The 26,550-nt window shown below is 42.2% G+C and overlaps 1 protein-coding gene across 1 annotated transcript in view; it reads left to right on the forward strand.

Annotated features, from left to right (window-relative positions):
• Window positions 1-26,184, forward strand: part of LOC131809266 (uncharacterized) — a 226,839-nt gene extending 200,655 nt beyond the window's left edge. Inside the window, exon 7 of the mRNA XM_059136161.1 lies at window positions 25,794-26,184. Coding sequence (XP_058992144.1) covers window positions 25,794-26,033 — 240 coding nt within the window. The 3' untranslated portion in view covers window positions 26,034-26,184. The remainder of the gene's footprint in view (window positions 1-25,793) is intronic.
• Window positions 26,185-26,550: the final 366 nt, after the last annotated feature.

The following is a 26,550-nucleotide window of genomic DNA, read 5'->3' on the forward strand; positions in this document are numbered from 1 at the left end:
AATGCCTCTCCTAGGTATATACCAAAGAGAAATGAAAGCATATATCCACTGGTACAAGAATGCTCTTGTACACCAATGTTCTTAGTAGCATTATTTAAAATAGTTAAAAAGATGGAACTCAAACATCCATCAACTGATGAATAGAAAATGTACTAGATGTATACAGTGGAGTATAATTGGGCAATAAGATGAAATGAAGTATTGATATATGCTACAAGATGCATGAACCCCAAAAGCATTATGCTAAGTAAAAGAAGCTAGTCACAGAAAATTACATATTGTATAATTTCATGTATATGAAATATCTGTAACAGGCAATTTCCTAACAGGCAAAGCAGATGAGTGGTTGCTCTGGGGGAGTGGGGAGGGGGATGCAGGGCCAGAAGGTGATAGATGAGGTTTCTTTTTGGGGTGACAAAATGTCCTAAAATCAATTGTGATGATGGTTGCACAATTCTATGAATATACTAAAAACCATTGTGTTGCATGCTTTAAATAGGTGAATTGTACAGTATGTGAGTTATGTCTCAGTAACATTGTTATTTGAAACGATGATAACATGGGCTGGAGGGTTTGGGAAAGAGTGAGAGAGAAAACAGTGGAAACAAGATCAGGATTTGATTGTGGTGAAGCTGGTTGACAGGTGCACAGGAGTTCATTACATGATTTTTCCTACTTTTGTAGGGACAAATTTTCTATAATAAAATTCATTTTATTTTGAAATTTTCTATAATAAAAATAAATTTAAATAAATGAAACAGTAAGACATATCTGACTGGCAATAAGTGGCACTATTATTATTCACAGAACCAAGTGGTGAATTTGAGAATTTAAGCATATTCCCCTAAATAACCCACTGTCCCTCTGACAGTGTTTCTTTAACTTGCCTAAATTCCTTTTGCAGGAATTTAGGCAAGTTGTGCAACCCAGAGAATGTCTTTTGCAGGAGTCAGCACTCTTCACCCCATCATGGCTCCATGGGCGCAGACACACAGTTGGGCACAGACATGAAACTGGCCTCTAACCCCTGACTCATTCCCTTCATCTTCTCGTGGCCAATCAGTCACCCACTCTGGCCAATTTTCCTTCTGAATGATGGGATCTTATCTTTGCCCACCTTTCATAGCCATCACCACCTACCTAAACTAGGGCCTTGAAAGATTCTACCAAGGCTACAGCAACAGCTGGTCCTCCCACAGCCTCTCCTCGTTGCCACTCCGGAGTCTTACACCCTTCTATCCTACACAGCAGATTCTTTGTGTGTATATCCTTACATGTTTGTCTCCCCTGCTAAAAAATTTACAGGCTGTCTATTTCTTATGGCATGAACTCTTCATTTTTCTATCTGGATTCCTATCATCCAACGTTACCCTGTGAATCCAAACTTCTTTCTCACCATTTCATAATTTGTACTCAGTGCCCTGCTGTAACTTCCATCCTCTGTGTTCATATAGGCATACATGTGCTTCAAGGGATGTGAAGCTTTTTTTTTTTTTTTTTAAGATTTATTTATTTATTTTAGAGAGAGAAAGCATGAGTGGGAGGGGGCCGAGGGACAGGGAGAGAGAATCTCAAGTGGGCACCATGCTGAGCCCAGAGCCTGATGCAGGGCTTGAACTTAAGACCCTGAGTTCATGACCTGAGCAGAAACCAAGTTGGAGGCTTAACCAACTGCACCACCCATGTGCTCCAAGTAAGATGAATCTTAATTAGTCTTAGACAATTATGTTATTCCCTTTTTCTTCCCAGGGATTGATTTAAGAATGAGCATGTGATGAAATGCTGAGCAGTAATGCATGATAGGAGGTCTACTGGGGAAAGTACTTCTTGGGAAAAAAAAAATATTGCTCACAAAAAGACATGGAAGAACAGACAGGTCCTTTCCTCCTGCCTCCACTCCAGACATCTGGGCACTGAGGGACAAAATGTAATGCCCAGAATTGCTGCAGCCCTCTTATCACCATGAAGAGAAATCTATGAGAATGAGAGCAATGCCTCTGAGCTGGACCCAAACAGGCACTGAAGTGCTCAATTAAATCAATCCCAGAACTGAGCTACTTCTGCACATCTATTATATGACATCTAGATGTCTATATTGTATGAGGAAATTTTACTTGAAGTCCTAAAACTTTGTGGGCCATCTCATTCTAGAGCCCCTCTGACTTGGTTAGGAGTCAGACTCTGATTTCTAAGTTTCTCTCTGCCACTTATTAGGTCTGTGAATTTGGCAAGTTACACACCTTTTGTAGTCCAGTGCTTTTCAAATTTTGGTCTGCAGCAGAATCAGCAGGGGAGTTTGTTAAAACATAAATCATTGAACACCACCCCCCAGAGATTCTTATTCACTGGTTTTGTGGCAGAGCTGGAGAATTTCCATTGTTAACCAAGTTTCCCAAATAAAACTGTTGCTTGGAGGACAGTGTGTTGAATACCAGTGGCCCAGGGTGTAAGTGCCTCCATCCATGAAGTGGACATGAGAGCATTCTTCAGTAGGTTTTATGAGAATTAAACATGATAATAAAGATACAGTTGTTGGCACAGTGCCTGGCCACAATTACGGCTCGGAGATGGTAGCTCTTTGTATTAACTAGTGAAAATGTTACTCCTGCAGTTGTTCTTAGTTTGTACAAATCCCAGATACAGATTCATTCCTCTGGAGTCCTGGGGCCTTGTGTAGCCAGCTTTCCCAGACAAAAGAGCCAAAAGAAACCTGTTGACTGGAGATATTAACTAGGTGACTGTGGGGGGGATGACATGAGTGATTTGCTGGGATTATGGAAAATCATCCGATATACTGCTGGGTAGAGAAGCAGACGGGAGGAAACATGGCCTTCACTTATCAGCCCTCCATTAAGATGGTTTGTAGTGTGTCTCAGCATTATCCAAATGATTAAAGAGGTGAGACCTTGTAGGGCGGAGTTGGGAATGAGACTGGCCGGTGGGCTTTAAAGGACGGAAGGCAATAAAAGATTAGTTATTAAATAAATGAAGTTCAGGAAATGATCCAATGTCTTGGGGGTATTCAATCACAGGAGACAAGAAGCTTCTAACCTTGCAGAGTCTAAAAAAAAAAAAAAAAAATTCACAGAGACACACACCACCTCCAGCATGCCATTCTCCTGCTGTCACTTGGGGTAAGGAGAAATTAAGAACACCAAGCTGGATTCTTTTAAAATTGCCATGAATTCTTTTCCTAGAATTCCCCATACATCTTACTTTTTTTTTCCCCCTTCCCAGCAGTAAAGAAATGTGTCTTTGGCTGTTGTTGCTGATATCTACTGTGAACATAGCCATTTATTTAGTCCTTAATATGTACCAGACGCCATGCTATGCATTTACCTCCACCGTTTCTTTTAATCTCTTTAACAAATCTATGGTGTAGAATCTGTTTTTAAGTCTTTTACAGGTGAGTAAACAGGTTCAAAAACAGTGAAGTGGTATATGGGGTCATCTGGTTAGGAAAACTGATTTTTAACCTGGACCCAAATAGCATTTTAACTTTTCAAGTAATATGTACCTCTCTTTCACACTTCGTTCTTCCCAGGAGGTCAGGTAGGTATTAATATTCCTGTTTTAGAAAGAGGGACCTGGAAATTTGGAGCACTTCCATGACATGTCCAAATGTCACCAAGGGTAGGAAGTTGTGAAACCAGAGCTGGAGTTAGAATACTCTGTATGCTATGTCACACCGTCTTTGGAAATCACTCAGAATTGTTTTTTTAAAGATAATTTACATGATATACATATTTCTAATTCCTTTCTCATTGATCAATGAGATAAAAGAGATTCCAAAATCTTTTCTCATTCCACTTTTTTTTTTTTAAACAGAGTTCACCTTCATTTTACTTTTCCTTCCCTCTCTTATTTCTATTTCCATCTCCTCCCATTTCCAGAGTTAGGAATCACCTCCCCACACAGCTCTTCTTCAGACTCAGCTGTGAATTTCTATGGCTCTCGAGAGCCTGAAGGGCTAAGTCATAGGGCTTTCTTCTTCTTTGTCCCCGCCTCCTTTTAATTAGTCCTCACCTCCTGTAACTTTCAAAAGGTCAGATATTATTATCTTCCTGTTAATGATGAGGACATTGGGTCAACAGAAAGGTTTAAAAGCATCCAATATTATGACTTTAGTCAGTGTTCTTTCTGGTTTTAAAGTCTGTGTTCTTTATAAGGTTTTACGTTGTGTTGGCTAGAGGTCTAACCTTAAGAGTCATGATCTATTCAGGATCCACTAAAGACCTAGTTGATCTTGGGTGCCTGGGTGTCTCAGTGGGTTAAGCCTCTGCCTTTGGCTCAGGTCATGATCTCAGGGTCTTGGAATTGAGTCCCACATCAGGCTCTCTGCTCAGCAGAGAGCCTGCTTCCCCCTTTCTCTTTGCCTACTTGTGATTTCCCTCTCTGTGTGTCAAATAAATAAATTAAATAAATTCTTAAAAAAAAAAAAAAAGACCTAGTTGATCTTAAGCAAATTTCTTCTTTTCTCTAGTTCAGTTTCCTCTTTTGTATAACAAAATTTCTTTAAAGTTTGGCAATTACATTGTGAAGATACCAATAAAAGTAAATTATATATACATACACACACACACACACACACATACTTCTAAAATTTTATAGTTTTAGCTGTTACCTTCAGATCTTAGATCCATTTTGAGCTAATCTTTGTGTATGGTGTATAGATCCAACTTTTGGGGGGAGTTGGATATCCAATTTTCTAAACATTATTTGTTGAAAAATCTGTCCTTTCCCCCATTGAATGGTCTTGGCACTGTCGTTGAAAATCATTTTCCATATAGGTGAGGATTTATTGTCATATCAATGCCCCATTGATCATGCCAGTACCTCGCTGTTTTGATTACCATAGCTTTGTAATAAGCTTTAAAATCAGAAAGTGTGAAATCTCTAATTTTGTTCTTTTTTTCCCCCAAGATTGTTTTGACTATTGCAGGTCCCTTGAGATTTTATACGGATTTTAGAAAGGGTGTGTCCATTTCTAACAATGGGATTTTAACAGGAATTGCATTAAATCTATAGATGGCTTTGGGTAGTACTGACATCTTAACAATACTAAGTTTTCCCTTCCATTAACACAAGATGTCTTTCCATTACTTGTGTCTTCTTTAATTCTTTCATGAGTATTTTGCAGTTTTCAGTGTGCAATTCTTTGGCAGGCTTGATTAAATTTATTCCTAAGTATTTCATCCGTTTTGATGGTGTTACCTTAATTTTCTGTTCAGATTGTTCATTGTTAATGTATAGAAATGCAACTGATTTTTTGCATGTCGATTTTGCATGTCGATTTTGTATTCTGTAATGTAGCTGAGTCATGTACTAGCTATAATAGGGGATTGTTGTAGAATCTTTAGGATTTTCTCCCTATAAAATTATGTCATCTGGGAACAGAGACAATTTTACATCTGCCTTTCCAATTTGGATGCCTTTTATTTCTTTTTCTTGCCCAATTACTCTGGTTAGGACTTTCACTATTATGCTGAATAGAAAGCAGGCTAAAACAGGCATGTTTGTCCTGATCACAGAGGGAAAGCTTTCATTTCAGTTTTGCACCACTGAATACCATGTTAGTTGTAGGTTTTTCATATATGGTCCTTATTATGTTAAAGCAGCTTCCTTTCAAGAGTAGACTTTTGAGTGAAGATTTATAATTTTTAAAGATACTTCAGCTGTTAAGTAGAGAATGGGTGGGGTAGGGGTCAGATGATAATAAGGAGACCCCCTTAGAAGCTGTTCTAGTAGTTTAAGGGAAAGATGATATAGTCCTGAATTAGAGAATTATCAGAAAGCATGGGAGGAAGAACAATTAAAAGAAACTTTTAGGAAGTAATGTTAGTAAATCTTACATTATTGATTTAATATATTAGGAAGGGAAGGGTCAAGGATGTTTTCCATTTTTCTGATTTGGGAAGTAGGACAAAGAAAACCCTGAAGGATAGTTTTGTGAGAAAAGATGATGAATTAGTTGAAGATCAGGTGCATAGGGACAGGCAGTTAGAAGATTCAAAAGCATGAAGAAAAAGGTATGAACTGGAGGTGAAAGTTGTAAAGTATTTCTACCCAGGTGATGGTCAAAACCATATGTGTGGATGAGTTGAGCAGAGGTTACCAAAACCAGTGCTTAAAGGGGCCAGGCAGGTAACAACCACTGAATGAGACTTGATGCAGTACTCTAGGGAAAACCTAGGTCCTGGGGCAACTGACCATACTTGCTCTGCTTTAAGATTTTCCAATGTAATCAACCAAGCAAAGACTGCTGGTTTGTACGCAGACCCTGTCATGTCCCATTGTTCTCGCTCATAAACCTAAAGGAATAGGTCCATAATCTTTTTTATTTTTTAAGATTTTATTTATTTATTTATTTATTTGACACAGAGAGAGAGAGATCACAAGTAGGCAGAGAGGCAGGCGGGGGCGGTTGGCGGGGGGAACAGGCTTCTTGCTGAGCAGAGAGCCTGATGGGGGGGCTTGATCCCAGGACCCCGAGATCATGACCTGAGCTGAAGGCAGAGGCTTAACCCACTGAGCCACCCAGGTGACCTGTAATCTGTCCATAGTCTTCATGGACTTTCAGGGAACATGACTGACCAGTAGGGAAGCAATTAGAGTTAAGAGACACCCCTTGCCTTCCTCCTAACACACTTGACATCATTCCACAGAGGCAGATGTGGCTCCAGCTGCAATTGGCTCTGTTCTTTGCTCTGTTTCTTACCAGCATTACTCAGAGCAGTGGCTGCTGAGAGCTCAAATTTGGGAGCCTGGGGGTCCTTAATAGGAGACAGCCAAGACATCGTAAGACCAAGGCCAGCAGACCTGGCTCGTTTTCCAGGGCCTGGAAGCATAGTCTTTCAGAATATCATAGCGATGACCTACTGAAGGCTTGGCTTCGTATGCATGGAATATTTGGAAAGAAGAGGCTATTTTTGTTGTTGTTTTTATACATAAATAACAAAATATGACTTTTCAGCCCTGAGAGAGGTCTCTGCAGCCAGAATAGGAAGACTCCTCCTCCCACCCCCCACTGGGGTGAGTTTCTGAAGCCAGTTCTTACACGAGCCTGAAACTCCAAGGGGACTTGGGCTGAGCAGCTAAAGGTCAGCATCTTTGTTCCTGTTTTTTTCTATGAATGGCAGGCCAACTAGGGCAGGAAATTGAGATAACTGGCCTCAGTTGTTGAGGCTGTTTGTCTGAAACGCTAAGTGAAGAAACTTAGCAAGTCTGTGATTTTGTCTCTTTGATGGCTCTGTGAACCAGGATGGAGATTTTAGAAAGCTCTTTCCAGTGGCAGAAATGATCAGCTCCATTTAACAACCAGGAAGCAAACACATTCATCCTTCAAAACTTGGCTCAGATGTTACTTCCTGCATCCAGACCTTTGCCTATCTCATTCCTTTGGGTCCCCATAACATTTACTTCTGTTGTGAGCCTAACTAGACCACACTTCGAACTTTTCAAAAGCAGGAAAATTATATTTCACTTCATATATCAGCTCCAGGGACAAGTGAGGTGCCTCAGGCACACACAGCACTTGAATAGATTAATGAATGACTTTATTATCCCATTAATCCACTGTTCCTTCCTCATACCGCCTACTTCCCATGGCTTTATAGAACCTTCTTTCTTTTAGCAATTGTATTTCTTTCCTAGGACTGTTATAAAAAGTACCACACACTAGGTAGCTTAAACAATAGGAATGTCTGGGGGCTAGAAGTATATGATCAAGGTGTCCCAGGACTGGTTCTTTCTGAGGGCAGAAATGGAGACTGTTCCATGCCTCCCTCTTAGCTTCTAGTGGTTTGTTGGCAACGGTATTCCTTGTCTTGTAGACACACTGCTCTGCCTTCATGTTCACATGGCATACTCCCTGTGTGTACATGTCTAAATTTCCCCTTTTAATAAGGACACCAGTCATACTGGATTTGGGGCCCACTCTACTCCAATATGGCCTTCTTTTAATTTTATCTCAACCAAATTTCTTTCCAAATAAGACCATGTTCTTAGGTATTGGAAGTTAGGATCTCAAATGATGAATTTGGAGAAAACACAACTCAACTCTAACAGACATGTTTTATAACTAATGATTTTCGTAGCACCCTCCGTACTCATGGCCTTCTTCGTATCAAGGATTGTACTCTGTTCTTCTCAAAAGGCTGAGGTGTCTTAGAAGGAGCTCTGCTCTAGAAGAATAAGTCATTCCTACTCTCTGACCTCAGTTTTCTCTAATGTAAACTGCAGAATTAGAGGAAACATCCTCCAGGTCACTCCCCACTCTGAGATTCTTGGATTTTTTTTCTGGGAATCAATAGCCCTGGGCCTGCTGACTTTTCCCATCGTTTTTCTTCTGTCTTTAACTAGCAGCACACTTCACCATCAGTACATTTATTACCCTTGTTACTGATCAATGGCATTTCTCATTCCTATTCAGTAATTTGAATAATCTTATATAGTTTGTCAGTCTTTTTGTTATTGTTGCTGGGCATGAAGGTACAATCATAATTGAATTAATAATAACCTTGAGGAAGGTGTTATCCAAGAAGTCTGAAAGGAATTCCCACTCAGGTGTACAGTGATGTTCTAGCCTTCCCTGGCTTCCTGTCACATTACAGAATAGCTAGGTCTGGTATCTGTCTCTATCTCTGTGTGGCCTGAGCTCATTTTGCTCAGCTCTATCAACCATCTCTTTCCTTCATGCCCATTTCTCTAGCCACATCATCTGTCTCTGTGTGCATGATCACTACTAATATCTATTCCTGCTTTCATGCCTTTGTTTTTGATATTCTTTACTCCTGGCATATGACATTTTTCTGTTATCTCCTACCCATGTATCAAGATCCAGCTGAAATGCTAATTCTTCCATAAAGCCTTCTCTTACCTCCCCAGGCCAAAGAACTCACTCTCTTCTCTAGAGCTGCCATTGCACTGCAGGCAGACCTTTTTTTTTTTTTTTTTTTTTTGCATTTAATCTCTTTCTACTTTGTACCATTGTTATCTGCAGAGCACTCAGCTTTGCCACTTTTCACCTCCAACTCTGAGTAAAGAAATGAACTCTTAGGTCTCTTTATTCATTTGCCAAGTGGGAACCATGATGCCCAGTATCTGAAGTAGTTATGAGAATTATTAAAACAATAAATGTGAAGTACAGGAACACAGTAGGTGTATAATAAATATTAGTTCTCTCTCCTCCATTCCCTATGTCCGGTTTTGTATTTGATCATTTCTGCATCCCCTGTCCCCCTCTAGAATAGACCTGGCATTTGCCAGATGCTTAATAAGGGTGGATGACAAATTGAATAAACTGTAGAGAAAATTTGAGAATATCCAATTTGGGCTATTACTTTCAGGCAAACAATACCAGAGTTTAGTCTTCATGGTCCAAAAACATGATCTAATTAGTAAACAAAGGAATATTTTTCTCTAGCCCCCTGCATATAATCTTCCAAACCCCTGCCCCAAGCACATGTTCCTTTATTCCTACTCAGATACTCAAAATGTTACAACAAACTGCCTCATGGTTACTATATCCAGGCCTGCCTTTCTCCCTGGACTTACTTATTCTGTGTATTTTCTCTTTCTTTCCTTGTCCATCAAAATTTACCTGCTCCCTGTGCTAATCACTTGGGGATCCAGTTATCATAGAAAAGTCTTTATCTGGCGGCAAGAAGGGCTTAATGGTGTGGTGTGGTGTGGTGGCAAGCCTCTAACATGGTCCCTAATTATCCTCACTTTCTGACACTCATACCCTTATGCAAAGCCTTCTCCTATTGAACAAGAATGACTTGGATGATCCATAAAATATTGAGAACGTGACAGTGTAACATCCAAGGTGAGGTCATAAAACACACTGCTGCTTCTACCTTGGGCTCTTGGATTGCTCACACTGCAGGGGGCCAGCTACCCTGTTGTCAGGACGCTAGGGCAGCCTTGTGGATAGACTCATATGGGGAAACACTGGGGCTTTCTACCAACAGCCAACTCCAATTTGCCAATTCTAGGAGACAACCATCTGAGAGGGGATCCTCTAGCCCCAGTAAACCCTTAGACTCTAGCTCAGACCAACATCTGATTCAATCACATTGGAGACTTTAAGTTTGAACCACCAGCCAAGGTATGCCCCAATTTCTCACCTATAAAAACTGTGAGAGATAGTTAATAGGTACTTCTGTTTTAGGCCTCTGTGTTTGGAGAGGATGTTTTGCATAACAATAGATACCTAATACCTTGGGTTATCCAGAAGCTATTGATTCTTTCTTCCCAAAGAATGAGAGTATATCCCTGGATTCCAGGATATACAGGCCCAATAAGGGAGATTAAAAGCGCATAGAACTATCAAAGTCTCTCAGGGTTCCACAAATTAAATCAATCAGTTGAGTGTCCGACTCTTGGTTTTGGCTCCCGTCATGATCTCAGGGTCATGAAATCGAACCCCATGTCAAGTTCCGTGCTCAGCTCAAGTTCTGCTTCAGACTCTCTCTCCCTCTCCCTTTACCCCCAACACGTGTGCTCTCTCTCATAAATAAATAAATCTTAGTTAAAAAATAAGAAATACTTCCACTATCTTCTTCATGACAGATCTAGAAAAAGTGAACATGTACAAATCTGAACACTGAGAAATTCCAGTCACCCTTATGTACTCAACAGAAATGCATTCACCAAAGACACATGAGAGAATGTTTGTAGCAGCATTATTGAAAATAGCCAAAACCCAGAAACCACCCAAATGTCCATTGAGATCAATAGACTGTAGTATATTCTCCGAAACGCAGTATGGCAGAGAGTGATTTGACCAAAGCCACAACTACATGCAACAATATGGAGGAATGTCTCAATCTTTCCATAGAGTAAAACAAAGCCAGATGTAAGACTATCTGTATGTGATCCTACTTCTATAAAGTATAAAAAGATAAAATTAATCTATAATGTAAGATAGTAGTTATTCTCAGACAGGGTAATGAAGGAGCATCTGGGGTGCTGGTAATGTTCTGGTTCTCCATTTGAGTGCCGATGACATGAGCACGATTCCTTTTGGAAAAATGAGTGAGCTATATGCTTATGATTCATGCACTTTTCTTTTTTCTTTTTTAAGATTTTATTTATTTATTTGAGAGAGCCTCTCTTACTCAAAATCTAGCATATGTACCCACCCTAATTTTGCTTACCAAACCACTCAGAGTTTTCTTGTATTCCTTCTGTACAAGTTACTTGGCTTCTAATTTTTGATATTAGATCTTATCTTAATGACTTCAGGTCTCTCAAACACACAGACAACATTCAAAACCTATTAGTGCTTCCTTAGGTCAAATCAAAAGGTGCAAGCATACTGAAAAGTCATCCAAATGCAGACTACAGGACTCCTCACAAATTACTGGCATCACGGTTAAAATATTTATTTATTTATTTATTTATCTCATTTATTTACATGAGAGGGGGGAGGATCAGAGGGAGAAGCAGACTCTCCGCTGAGCAGGGAGCCGGATACAGGACTTGATTCCAGGACTCTAGGATCATAACCTGAGCTGCAGGCAGTTGCTTAACCAACGGAGCCACTCAGGCGCCCTCATGCACTTTTCTGTATCTACGTTACACTTCCATAAACAATTAATTTTGAAAAATTATCTTAACAACTTCTCTTTTTTGAAGTAAGTATAGCTGAGAGCAGTACAAGCTTAGGAAGGATTATTCTTCATATTAAGGCAGAGGATGGAAAATTCCTGTCCTGCCATTAACTAGTGCTGGCGCTCATTTGCCTCATAAAAAATAACAGTTAATATTGATTATGTACCAACTAAACCTGCAACATGAGTGTGACAAATAAGTATGGCATTTTATTTATGTTCAAAATAATTTTTTGAGACAGATCGTGTAATATTCATTTTATAAATGTGGACCAGAAGTCAAGAAAATAGAGTAACTCATGCAGAGTTTCAATGTGTATCGATGACGTAGGCTGCATTTAAACCTAGACCTCTGGCTTCTAAGTATTTACTTTTTTCAACAATGCTGTGATCCCACTGAAAAGAGGCAGGTAACTAGGTAACACTTATGTTCCTCTAGTACAAAACTAAGATCTGTGCAAGTGTAAATCTATATTGCCTTTGTATATAGGTTTGTATAAACACACACAATGTCTATATGTGTTTGGGTGTATGTGAGTGTTCATGTAGTGGGTTGTGTGGCTAAGATTCTGTCTCCTTAGTGCCAAGATCTAGGAGGAAACTAAAAAATATGAAGATTCACTGGGATGGTTCCAAATATTTGATTTTTGGCTTTGGGTGATTCAAGCATCTGAATTAAGTTTGCTCTTATTTTCGTCCAGAGATTTACTCAGTACAGATAGAGCCTCTCTTACTCAGAGACCCAAGGGGTGAATTGATCAGTACTCATCTCCCTGATGCTTTCCTTTGGATTGTTAGGAAAGAGAGAAACCTGTTTCACATAGCCCATTGTGGGGGCTCCCCACACCCTCCCTCATGCAGATAGTTTTACAGGAAGTGGTAATTCATGGAGACACATGAGCAAACACCTTGATCAATGGCTATTAGCTTGGCCCTTGGAAAGCAGACAGCTGGGTCCCCGTGCGAGAGACTACTCTATGGGATGCAGCCTCAGAGGGACTAATAGTGTCCCCTTTGTAGCTTATAACACAGTATAACATGGACACTTTTTATTGGATCCTCACCACAAATATGTAAGGTAGGTGTTGACTTTATTCCCATTTCGAGAATCCAAGTCTTCAATAAGTGTCTTGCTCATGTTAATAAGTGACACAGAGCCAAATGCTTTTCATCATTCCTGGTCTCGCTGGACAAGGAACTACATGGAAACGAGGCCAAGGAAGGGATTCCTTCTAGAGGTCTTTTCACCATTCTTCTAGAACAACAAAATTAGGAGTTCAAGTGTAGTCCTCATCTATAAGAAGGTATAATAATACAGGGATTTCAGCAAACTTACTTTAAATCAACTTAACTTTCTGAGCATTTTTGCCAACTTTGGTTCAAATTGGAATTATAGGACTGCCTTATGCCTATCACCTAGGCTATGCCCATCCAAGTAACATTTTAATAAAATTAGTGGCCTACAGCACATTTTATGTTCTTGTTGGAACCTTACAGCAAACCGAGAAATAGTTTTGTTTTTTCCATTTTGTACAGATGGAGAAACTGAGGCTCAAAAAGGTTAAGGAACTTGCCCGTAGTGTCCTAATAAATAACTGAGACCCTCTACATCAAAAATGCATTCTGTGTCTGGTACTTTTGACGTGTGCAATGAAGAATTATTTACTATTTTCAATGGTAGGTTGGCACTTAAATTGAAGCCTCCCGGCTGTAAATCTACTATTCTACTTGGCCTCTGTCCTGTAGCTTTCCCTCTTAGATCTCCTTGTCCCTGAGGCTTCCTTGGCAATCTAACCAGTAATTATGATGGCATCACTGACATGGTGCTTTCTACATGCTTCCATTTATTAATTTGTGTCCATGCCCTCCAGCCAAAGACCACCAGGAACACATCTATAATGAAACACTGGGTTGCTTGACTCATTGCAAGGAGGGAGACCACACATCCAAAGGAACCATGGAGTGTTGCCGTAGAGGATGTTAAAAGGGACCTATAGGATGAAAGTCAGTGCCCGGTGATTTTGGGGAGGGTTTGAAGGAGGCAGGGCTTACTCTGTATAATTTTGATTGGATATCTCAATGAATCTTATCCAGAAAGAGGGAATAATAGAAAGCTAAAGAAGTAATTAGTAAAGTGGTAACATCACTCATACTAGCTGGGAGGGGGGACTTTTAGTATTTTTGTGGTTCGCACAGTGATTGTTTTTGTATGTGCTTGGAAAAAAAGGCTACCTTTGGGTGGGGGGTGTCTTACTTATGAGATTATTTATGTTTAGCAAGAGAAACACCACAGCCTACCTGCAAATGCTAGGCCAGCAACTAACACCACCAAAGCCCTGCTTTCATTCTGAGGTCAGTTCACAGATGTTGGGGTCTGCTTTTCTCCTTCTTTATCTAATCTTCACATCGAATCTGTGATTGAAAAAAAAAAAAAATCTGTGCTTGAGCTCTATTAGGATCCTAGATGAGGAACTTGAGACACGGAGGGTTTAACTGGCCAATGAGAGCCCAGGCAGTATGGCCTCAAGAATTCCCTCCTGACTGCTAGGATACTCCACCTCTCTAGCTATTTCCCCGGGGCCTCATCCTATCTGTAAACCCTTGACATTTGATCCCAGTGGGACACTCCCACCTACTTTTAACTACGTGCTGTGGATTCTCTAGCTTGCCTGGACACTCAGGTGGCTGGATTCTATAGATCCATAGTGATGCGGACTTACCCTCTGGAAAGCAGCTGGAATTCCTCACCTGATAACCTCCCAGGACCATTCATTCACTGCCATCCCAAACGCTCTGGAAACCTGCTCTGCCTATTTAATTGGACTCCCCACTCTTGCCCTCGCATTCCTTTGGGTGTCCTCCCCACCCTGGTGAATGAGGCTTATTTCTGGAGGGGCTAGACAAAAGGCCTGCTCAACCCCTTGCACCTATTGTGACATCCTAAAAGAATCTGTTTAAGGCCCCCAGGGTGTTAGCTGCTGCCTGCAAGCTTGCAGGCAGAGAGGTATAGAGGAAGGAGCTAGCTGAGACCCCAGTTAATGGTTATATGACTACCAGGCAAGTTACTTAATCTTTTGGAGTTTCATCAGCTATACTATTAAGAGCACCAGTGACCAACTCAAAGTATTGGGAAGGTCAGATAAGACTTTTTTTTTTTTTTTTTTTGTGGAAACTGAGGAAGTGATTAAGTTTCCCATCTGGGGTGATACAGAGCAGACAAGAGAGAACAAACAAGGAAGGATGAGAGAAGCTATAAACTGTCCTGAGCAGGCCAAACTCTCTAGAACTATTTATCTTCCTATTGTATACACAGCTCCTGCCAATGTGAGGTTCACTGGAGAATTTCCATCTCTGATGGGCTTACAAATGCAAAATGTTGATTGTAATGGAAAAAGTATTAGAGTTAGCATCAGGGTATCTGAGTTCTAGATCTGGTGCCACCATTTTCTGGCCTTGGGCAAATCACTTGACCTCCATCTTTTTCTCCTCTCTCTCCTCAGTGGCAGAAGGGAAGTTCTATAAACCAAAGGTTGAGCACTTTAATTTAGTCCTTACCACAACCCTCTCCAGTACGTAATATTATTATGCACATTTTACAGAAGAGGAAACCCAGGATAAGAGTGGTCAAGGGGTTTGTCCAAAAATACACAACCATGAGAGGCGAGGTTGTGAAGCCAGGCAGCCAGACTCTAGAACCTGTGGTCTCAACCTCTACTGTGAGCAATGCTTCCACTTGCCCCCCTGCTTTCTTATAGACAGCTCTGAGGATCAAATGGGCCCATGGGTGTGCCGGGATATGCTTTAACTGTGGGATGCACTGCAGAGACGTGATAGTTTCTCACTTCCTGTAGTTTTGAAGGGCAGCATTAGCACAGAAGTCCTGAGCTTGGATGTTTTCAGAAAGGCAGATTTCAGCTCAAAGTGAAGACAGTTCTTCCACAGTGAGTGCTCCTAAGTGAGATGCGCTGTGTCTGAGGCAGGAAGCAAACCCCAGCAAAAGAAACATGTGCCCAGACAAGAAAGCAGTGGAGGGTTTCTTTCATCACCTGTGTTAACTGAAGGTCGTGGTACAGGGCTCTGCTAGGGTAGAAGTGGGGTACCTCTCTTCCTCTTTTCTTTTCATGTTAGATGCTCCCTAGCCACTGTTTCCCCTTTAGATTCTGTGAATTCTTGTGTTTCTGTGAGGTTGCTGGAGCCCCACTTGACCTGAAGGTCCTTTGCCAACTTCATCACAGCCTCTGGGGCAGGGGTGGATATGCGGGAAAACATTTTTCCTGAACTCTGGCTCAGAGTCCTTCAACATCTGTGGAAAACAAGGGAGTTTACCACACAACCCTCTCACAATCAAGTACTCAATTAATGCTTGGCTCCCCAGAATGACCTTTCTCAAGAAAAATACCACTTAAAACTTTTTTTTTTCGCCTCTCTCCATCTTTCTGAGAGAGGAGTTCTGAGGCCAACCACTGAGAAAGAGCCTTTGGTTCCCCCCCTGAAAACTGTTGTTCTAATACCCTGGCCAAAGCATGCAGAATGGACCACTGAGCGTCCCCTGGCATGACCTCCACACTCCCTGGGTGGGGATAGAACAAGGACTGAGATGAAAAGCTAGCAAGAGAGCAATAGCTCCTTTATGGATTTCTCTGTCACAGCTTCACCCTAAGAGGACAGGAGAGCCATGTTTTCCCAGGAACAGCAGGAGATGGTATATGCATGAAAAGAAAGACAGGCAAATAGAGATGGAGAGAGAGACAGACAAGCACTATGACACTATTAGGAATTTTACACCCCTTTGAGATCTGGAACCCTCTGATTCAAAGTGTGGTCCACAGACCACCAGTATCACCAACAGCTATGAGCTTGAGCTTGTCTGAAATGCAGAATCCCAGGCCATACTGCAGACTGAATCAAATACTTTACCTCATCAAGTCCCTGAAGCAATTCTCAGGCAAATTAAAGCTTAAGAAGCACTGATCTAGGTAAGATTGCTTCACAACTCCTAGGTATGTTCCATGGAAGTCAAAATCTCTTCCCAAATTGTCCATTAATTACCAGCGAGCTCACTCTCTCAGGGGCACCCCTGGAACATCTGCTTCCCCTACATAGGACGGGATATGGCTGACTTTGCCCTCCTGTGCTCCTGTTTCAGTCTGCTTCACATCAGACCAGATGGAAGACTTAATTCCTTCTTCAGTTTATACCAAAAAACAACTCATACAGAGCATTTGTATATATGTGTGTAGGAAATGTTCCCAAATTCGCTACATAGTGGGAATGGGACAAAACAACCACTGAAACCACTTTCTACTGAGTGATAGACCACAGAGCAGTGGGAGTTCTTCCCTGGCCCCTCTCCCCAGGTGTTTTCCAGTTCACCCGTGACTCTGGGTCACTGGTGCCTTTCCTCTCTTCTATCCCCATTTCTACCAGGAGCAAAACTCCCCTCACTTTTTCATACAGAGCAGGAATGACATCCCTTCTGTTGTTTTCACACTATGTTCTCAGGATCTTCCTTCTGTCCTCTATGTCGAAAAAAGACAATTCCTCACACCCATGTTCATAGCAGCACCATTTACAATGCCAAAGAGGCAGAAGCAGTCCAAGTAGTCATGGACAGATGAATGGATAAATAACATGTGGTACATACAATACAATAGGATGTTGTCCAGCCCATCAAAAGGAAAGATCTTCTGATGTATGCTACTGCATAGATGAACCTTGAGGATACTGTGCTAATGAAATAAGCCCATCAACAAAAGATAAATATGGTATGATCCCATTGATATGAATTATCCCAAGTAGTCTAATTCAAGGAGACAGAGATTAGAACAGTGGTTGTCAGGGGCTGGGGGAAGGGGGAAAGGGGGAGGAGTTGTTTAATGAGGGCTAGGTTTCAGTTGCAAGATAAAACAGTTCTAGAGCTGGGTTGACCACAATTAGAGCAGTGCCCAAATCCTCCCCGACCTGAATCCCAGGAGGTGCTGGTCTCCTAAAGGGATGTAGCTGAAGCCTTATAGGACAAGTGTTCACCTCATAGGAAAGGAAGATCTGGAGGGGAGTCTTGCCTCAGTCATTCCAGTATATAAAATGGCAGGAAACTCACTTCATGTTCTGGGTTCCCTCTGGAGTGTTTTTCACTTCCTCATGACCTTCCTACAGGAATCTACAGGAGTGAGTGGCTAGCAGCAACTGGCCCCACTCTGTACACTGTAACCCCACCCCTTAGCTGCATTTGACCAGACTGGGGAAAGGCCCCTGAGTCAAAGCTGTTTCAATCAGGGTCCCCTCTGGAGTAAAGGGGAATCTGAACAGAGAGAAGGATAAGGTCAATCTCTTCTATGGTTGGCATGATAACTTGTGGGCTTGGACGCTGTGGGAGGCTGCCACACACAAACCATTTGCACTGAGCAGCTGAAAAAGCCAGACTCAGAGAGAAAAGACAGAGGCAGCCCAACAGCCAAGTGGAGAAAAGGGGAGAGAAGGAGAAGCACCATTTCTCAGGTTCAGGGTAGCCCTCTTCTCCCCAGTTCCTATCATTCTTGGAGATTTTCCCCAAGGCTTGCTCATGAGCTTGGTTACCTAAATCACCCTGTATCTGAAAATGAAATTTCTTTCTTTAGCTGAAGCCAGATCCATTTGGTTTCTGTTGCTTGCCACCAAAGCAATGTTGAAAAATTCCCATTCACCATTTTGAACCTGAGTTTACTTTGGCTGAAAAATCAAGATAGTGATGCTAAGTCACTGAATTATTGCAAGAACAAAATGACTATTTTTTAAAATGCCATAAAAATGGAAAGGACTATTATATCAGAAGGGAGATAACACGGATGGAGCAAAATGGCTTAGACAGAAGTTTTGTTCTGACTTTTTGAAATATTGGTTTAAAAATAAGAAAAATAATGATAGGAGCTATTTGGGAATATATCCTAAAATATCCAACCGTTTTCTAAGTATGTTATACATACTAATTCCTTTAATATTCATATCAACCTGGTTTTGCATGAGTTCTATTCTATTACCCCATTTTGCAGATGAGGAAACTTAGATACAAGAGAAGTTGAATAACTGGTCAAGATCACATAATACTTGATGGCAAAGTAATACTTCTGGCTTTTATACCTGTTTCTTCATCTGTAAAATGGCACAAATGATGGATACCCCAGAGTTGTGCTTAGAGAATTAACTAAAAATATCCTCACAATGTATATGACACACAGTAGTTGATTTGGTGAATCTCTTTCATTAGAAAACTCATCATAAATCTATTTCCTTACTGAAATGCAAATGAAGAAAATAAAACATGCAACTATGAAGAGGTAACTTTTAAATAAATAAATAAAAGGCAATTCTGTTTACACAGCAAGAAATGGTCTCATAAAACTTCTAAGCCCAAGTGGGGAGTAGGCTTGAAAAGATGTAGACTGGATGAATGGAACAGGGCATAAGGCAGCCTCAGACAAACATTTTTCAAGCCTTCTCTTTCTAAGCGGAATCAAGATACCCACATTCTACAGCCTTTTTTTAATCTCAACTTTGAGAATGGCATGTCTCAATTGGATATGAAGTGGGGGAAGGCAAGGAAACTGAGAATGGCCACACAGTACTATTTCCTGGGGGTTCTTTGGGTATCATCTCTCATTACAGATGAAAAAATGGGAGCTCCAGGAGATAAAGAACACACCTCTAGTCCAAAAACCAGGAAGCTGAAGAGTCAGATTTCAAATCCAAGTCTCTCCGACCCCAAAGTTCTTGCTTTCCTCCTCCTCTTCTGAGGTATCTCACTGAACCAGATGTCTATTGCTGCTTACCAAATCACCCAAAGTCAATCATTTGAAGCAACAATAAGCATTTATTGTCTTATAGTTTCTGTGAGTCAAGAATTCAAGAACAGCTTAGCTGGATGGTTCTGGCCCAGGATTTGTTGGGAGCTACAGTCAAGATACCAGCTGAGGCTAGAGTTATCCACAGGTTCAACCGGGGCTGGAAGAGCCACTTCCAATTGCCAAGTAGGCAATCTGGTGCTGGTTGTAGAAAGCAAGGCCTTGGTTCCTCTCCTTGTGGGCCTCTCCGTTAGCTGGCTGAGTATCCTCACAGCATGGCGCCTGACTTCTTCCAAAAGAAGCCACCTAAGGGAAGGAGTGCCAGGGAAGCTATCCTAGCCTCTAAGGTCCCATAGAATCACTTCTACCACATTTTTTCAATTAGACTTAGACAGACCTACATTCAAGGGAGAGAACTAGGCTCTGACATTTGAAGGGAGGAGAATTATGGACATGTTTTAAGACCACCACACTTAACACCTTGAGAACAAATTTGTGGCTCTGGTGTGAGTTGCCTAGCCTCTGTATAAAAGGAGTCAGAGGTTTCCAATATGTCTCAGGATAAAGATAAAAATCCTCAACGTGGCAGCAAGGTCATGCATGCCCTATATGCTGCATGCCCCCAGACTCAAACCAGGTCTTTCCCTTTGATGTTATGCACCTGGGCTTCCATTCCCACTAAAATGCTATGTTTCCTCCTGCCTGAAGGCCTCTGCAGAGATATCCCTTCAGCCCTCCATGCCCTCCCTTACCTTCTGTTGCCTTGCCAATATTCACTCATCCTTCAGAGCGTGGTCAAAGATCACCTCTTCACCAAACCTGCTTCCACATCTTTGACCAGAGCAGGTCCAGTCAGAAGCTTTGATAAATCCTTGAATTTTTTAATAGTATCTTTGTATTTGTTATTATGTGTTAATGTGATCATTTGACCCATGTCTGCCTCTCCCACTGATGTTCAATCTACACTGAGACTGTGTCTGATTTTTTATTCACAAATATAACCCCAGAGCTTTGCACTACCAAGGACATAATATATACTCAATCGCAAATGTGTTAATGGAATGAATGAACGAATGCCCAGTGATCTTCTTATAGCTGGAGATGTGCAAGCAGAAGTGGAACCACCTTTTTGTAAGCATGCTGTAAGGGAGGTTCTAGCATCAGACTGGGGTTGACTGCATGACTTTTAAGGTTCTCTTCCTTTAGGAGACTCTTTGAGATTTTGTGTGTTTATGATTCCACTCATGGGCAAGCAAACTCTGCCTCCATGGGTAACTTACCTGTGGCCCAAGTATTGGGTCTTCTAGTTCCCAGGACACACCCTCTCAAGGGGAAGCCTATCTGAGGCTCAGCTGGTGGCCTGACACACATCAAGCACAAGGAAGGCCTATACTGGAAATCTCAGAGAGTACCTTCCTAGGGCTTGAAGGAGGTTCTGGTGATTGGGCTCTCCGTAGCTCCTTTAAGAAGTTTTACAAGGTTAAGGTTTGCTCTAAAAATAAGCCCACAAGGCTTTTTAAAAAGCTTCTAAAACCGTATGTCCACAACAGCCATTTTTTTTTTGAAGGGCCAGTGAGCCTTTAAAAGCTTCAAAAACCACCACTTGGCCTACCTCCCACAGTGGAGAAAGTTCAATAGGCACTGTGTTGAAAACCAGACCTGCTTTTAAGTCTTCCAGAATCTGCCCCTGAAACATTCGGCACCTATCAAAGGGGTTCAAGATGGAGATCAGTATGTGCAAGGCTTGTTACCCTAAAGGCCAGCTTCTTCCACAGTAAACAACTGCCTCCAATAACCACAAAATGGCAATTAGCTGCCTATGGAGGGATTGTTTCAAGTCTTTCTTTCCTGTTTCCTCTCTGCTCCCATAGGTCTCTTCATACCATGGCCTGTTATGGATTGTTCTATTAAATGCACACACACATACCATGGTGTGCCCAAGAAAAAAGTCCACCAAGGTGGAGTGCCTACCAGGTGACGGGCAGCAAATGAGGAAGAGCATTTATTTGTTACATTTTTCTCTGCCTTTCTTTCTTCTTTTCCTCTCTCTCCCTCTCTGTCTCTTGCTTTCTCTTTTGTTTCTTTCCCTTTCATTTTTTCAATAAATATGTACATGCCTATTTTGTACCACATATTGATATCTATATTTCAGATGGAAAGGTGAGGGTTACAGAGTCATGGGGAGCGGTAGAATGGGTCTCTCAATGAATCAGAAGTGCATTCTCCCTAAAGACATGTTACCATCTATGGGGGACAGGAGAGGAGCACAGGGTATGAGGCACCACACTCCTGGCCCCTTGAATCCTTCTAGCTTCAGGAAGGAATCCCTACTGACCCCTTTATATCACAAGGAAACTGAGAGCCCCAAGAGGCTGAGACAATTGCTCATGATCCCATGGACCTATCAGCCTTCATAAACATGTGTCTTGCTTCTTCCCTAACAGAAAGAACATAACCACCCATAAATAGCTACAGTGCAGTAAGACAGGGCTCGGGGAGAGTGCAGAGGAAAGAAAGACACCTTCCCACTAGAGGATCAGAGAGGATCTGGCTCCTTGGAGCTACGGGAAAATGGATTCTCTCTTCTCCAGATCAAGTTCACTTCAGTCTCCTTCCTGTATAAGTGAAATGTGTCTCGTTTCTTCATAAACATGAAAGCACATATACAGATGTTCACCCAGCTTATGCTCAGACATCATCAGGGACAGGGAGCTCACTACTTTTTAAGGCAAGACAGTTCTGGCCAATTCAGACTATTGCTGAAAGCCATTCTTTCTGTTGAGCCACGCGGTGTGGAACCACAACAAACTGGTCGACCCCATGACTGTAATGGCCCTTCACAGCCATGAAGAAACTTTGCACGTGTTCTCCAGATGCTTCCCTTCACTAAGCTAGACATCCCTGTTTCTTCATATTGGTATAAAGAAGCAGTGTGGTGAGTTAGGAAGTGCGTGGGTTCTAGCAGTAGACTACTAGGGTTTGAATCCCAGCCTCACCATTCACTAATTGTAAATCTTTGGGCAATTCTTCTCACAGAGCTTTGGTTTCTTTATCAGCAAAACAATAATATCTACCATAGAGGATTATTGAAGAGATACATTGCAATAATCCATGTGAAACTATTATCTGAATGCCTAGAACATAGAAAGCATGTAGAAAATGCTACCTAGTGCTGAGGGGCCCTTTCAAAATCTTGAGTAATGAGGTATTTCTTTCCTGTTTGGGGACAGAAAGGAATGAGTAGAGAGCTAATTTTGAAGGGTTGTGGCATTGAGACACTCAGAGGCCTGAGACAGTTGCTGACAAACTGAAATGTCTCAGGTGCATTCTGAATGATGACCTGGAGCAGAGATTCTCAAACTTTGGCATGTGCTAGAATCTTCTGGAGGGCTTATTAAAACAGAGTTCTGGGCCCACCCTCCAAAGTTTCTGATTCAGTGGATCTATCATTTGCATTTCTAAGAAGTCCCCAGGAGAGGCTAATGCTGCTGGTCCTGGTCCGGGGACCATTCTTTGAGAACGCCTGCCCTAGAGCTTAACCAGTGATCGGTTACCAAGTTAACCATGACTTTTGGGAACACTATGCACACACATGCTTGTCTTCTCTCAGTCAGTCCTCCCAAACAGTCCTCCAAGGCAACTAGTTAACCACCTCCTCTTCCAAAATAAGGAAACTAACTCTGTGGGTTTGTAACTTGCCTTTTATCACACTGTCAGTGGCAGAGGTGGGTTTGAAATCCAAGTCTCATTGCCCCAAAGTCTGTGCTCTTAATCTCCATTTAGCAAACGAGTAGACTGAGGCACAGAGAAGCGAAGTCTCGCTTAGGTCACACGTGAAATAGGGAGTGAAATTAGTTTTCAAATCCAGATCCGTCTGACCCCACAGTCCATGGCCTTAACGCAAACTTCTGTGAGAAGCAGGGTATGCTGAAGGCTGTAGGCATTTCATAGTAGAGCCTGAGACCTCTTTCCTGTGCAGGAATTTTATTCTGTCCTTTCCTTTTTGCTTGGCTTCTCTAGATAATTGCCTCCTTTCTCCAGGCTCTTGATGGGGTAGATATGGTCTTCCTGGGGATTGAATGACCACAGAAGGAAAATAACTTAGAACAGGCTGTTCTTCATTCTTCCTCACTGGTATTTTTCCTTCAAAGCCTGGAAAGAAATGTGGCCTCTGCACACTTTAAATTGGGCCATCAATTATTTGAGTCCTGAATATGCAGAGCTCATTAGGGCTGTGTTGGCCACAGCAGAGCACCTGGGCTGACAGAAGTAAACTTACCTCCACTGTTTCAGGCAGCACTGCCCCCCCAGAGTGCAGCCTGGCGGGGCCTTGCCAGGCATTAATGTGACCAATTATTTCTGTCCTCAGTTACTAGGTCGTAAATCCTGCCTGGCACCGAGTCCCTGGTTTCCGGTAGAAGAAGGTTCGGCTTTAGGAATGACTCTACCTTCTGGCTGGAGAGTGGTGCGATGTTGTGGTTAGGACTCGTGGCCTTGAAACCCGTGTTGGAGGGACCTCATTATAGCCTATCAATAACCAGCTGTGTGTGACTGTCACGTGCCTGTTCTACTCAGCTGTAAAAGCCACCCAGTGCCTCCCAAGATTGTTCAAGGGAAACCGTGTTTAAGAAAAGAAGTCAGGCGTTTCTAAGAGACCTCTGAGGACATCTAGGTTTATCTAAAGTCCCTGGCAGGGTTGCCTAAACCAAAGGTGTGGAGTGAATCCCAGGCTTCTTCCTGCTCTGGGACCTTGGCACTTAATCTTACCTATCCAGAAAGGTCTTCCTTCAACCCTTTGCATACATGGCTGCTTCTCACTCTTCAGTTATCTCCCCAATGGTCACCTCTTCCAAGAAGCCTTCCCCAGCAGCTGTCTAGAGACCCCCCTCTTTGCTCTCGGCACCCCAGTTACTGTCTGAAACATCAGTCTCGTCAGTAGGAAACACAATCTATACTTACCTTTTCCTTTCTGGTTGCAAGATCATTATCTAATGATTTCACGTGCTGCCAAGTCAAATCACCTTTTGCCATGTGCTGAATGAGAACCTGCGTGCCCCCTCCCTGAACTCCACTCCCCTAAGGTTGCAAAGCTCATTCTTTAAGAACTGTATCTTGTGACTGCTCATCTGGGCAAGTCAGGATTTTCCAACATGAACAACCAAAAACAAGATGCAGAAGTCACTCGGGGCTGAGTGTGATACCTGATGTAAGATGTTTATATTTGCAAACCCAGCTTTGCTGCTTTTATTCAAGGTCATTCCATGGTATAAATTTGATCTATTGTTTTCCAAAAGGCAGGGAAGACAAAATGGCAAAAGACAATCCCTGCTTTGAAGGAACTCAAAGGGACAGATACACAATGTTGCAGACAATCGCAGGGCCATTTGCCATAGAGGTAGTGAAAGAGCATAGAGGCTTGCCAGGTGCAGAAGGGCAGAAAAGCAGCATGAGGGAAGTCAGGACTGAGAAATAGGACAGCATGTTCAGGGACTTAAAAGTAGCCCAGGTCAGCCTGAACAGGAGTGGAAGAGAGTGAGAGGACCCACAAAGAGCCCCAGTGCTTCCCCATCCCCATGCTGATTTGGGGATTCTGGCTACGTGCACCTATTGTCTGTCTTCTTGTCTGTAGTCCAGATCCCAGCTTCCATGTCCCCAGTACCAAGCACAGTGCCTTCCCAGAATCAACATTCTTATCAACAACCCAGTTATCATTTGTTGAATAACCTTTAAATAAAGGGTCAAGTTCTCAGGGTTCCCCAGCTTCCCCAGCTATCACCTTCTCCCCATTATGAAGAAAATTCACTTGAGATTCTTCCTTTTCCCCTCTCCTTCCCTTTACAGAAGAAGATCAGAATTTTTTAAATACATTCTTATTTCAAAATGATTAAAAAAGTAGATGGGGGCTCAGTGAGGAGCTCCCTGGCCTGGGAAACGTGGGTACTGCCACCAAGCATTCAGGGAACACAAGTTAGAGGACGAGCCCTATCTCTTTTTCCAGCTGCTTGCTGTGGATAAATCACTTACAGTCTCTGAGCTTCATTTTACTCACCTGTGTAATAAGGATTCTCCCTTGAAGAGTGGGTAAACTCTGAGAGGACTCCAAGAGACAGGTGTCGTAAAAATGCGCTCCATGCAGACTTATCATAAGGAACTTGACATGCACAACCCCCCTTCAACTTCCAGGCTTCCTCTCTCCTCTCACTGCCAGCTTCCACCCAGATATGCCCATGGAAGAAATGCACTGGCTCCAAAGACAATAACAAAATGGGATTCAGTGGGATGAAGCAAGGAGAGAAGAAGCCTTTCAAACTACAAGTGAGAAATCCCTGACTGCTTTTTCTTCCTCTTTACATTCCAGCTTCTATCAGCGTCACCTATTGGAAAGAACAAGGTTCTGGAATCCTGGGAAATGAGCTCTGCTGAGAAGTCACTGTGTGACTTTGGGCAGATCACCGTACTCTCTGAACTCTGCTCTGCTCTCACTAAGGGGCTGGACCAGGAAGTCCCTAAAGAAGTGTGTTATGGGGACGCCTGGGTGGCTCAGTTGGTTAAGCAGCTGCCTTCGGCTCAGGTCATGATCCCAGCGTCCTGGGATTGAGTCCCACATCGGGCTCCTTGCTCGGCGGGGAGCCTGCTTCTCCCTCTGCCTCTGCCTGCCATTCTGCCTGCCTGTGCTCGCTCTCTCCCCCTCTCTCTCTCTGATAAATAAATAAAATCTTTAAAAAAAAAAAAAAAGAAGAAGAAGTGTGTTATGTAAGAGAGCACACTCTAGACAGGCAGACATGGCTTTGGATCTCAGATCCTGTGGCCTGCTAGCTGTATGAACCAGATGCCTCAGTTTCCCCATCTATAAAGCAAGGTTATGAGATACAACCTAGCTAAGGTGGTTATCCTGAGGCTTAAATGAAATGAATTACATAAGAGATTTAACAGTGTGCCTGGTTTATAGTATTTAAGAGAAGGACATTGTTATCTTATTAAAATTATCATCATCATTAGTATTGTTACTCTCAAACTCTTGGGATCTTAACTTGAAGGCAATCTCAGCGGGGGGTGTGTTTTGAATGGTCACCTTCTCCCAGGGGACCCACAGCATTACCCAGAAGAAAGGGTGT

This window comes from Mustela lutreola, chromosome 10 (assembly GCF_030435805.1).
Source record: "Mustela lutreola isolate mMusLut2 chromosome 10, mMusLut2.pri, whole genome shotgun sequence".
In the NCBI taxonomy this organism is placed as follows: domain Eukaryota; kingdom Metazoa; phylum Chordata; class Mammalia; order Carnivora; family Mustelidae; genus Mustela; species Mustela lutreola.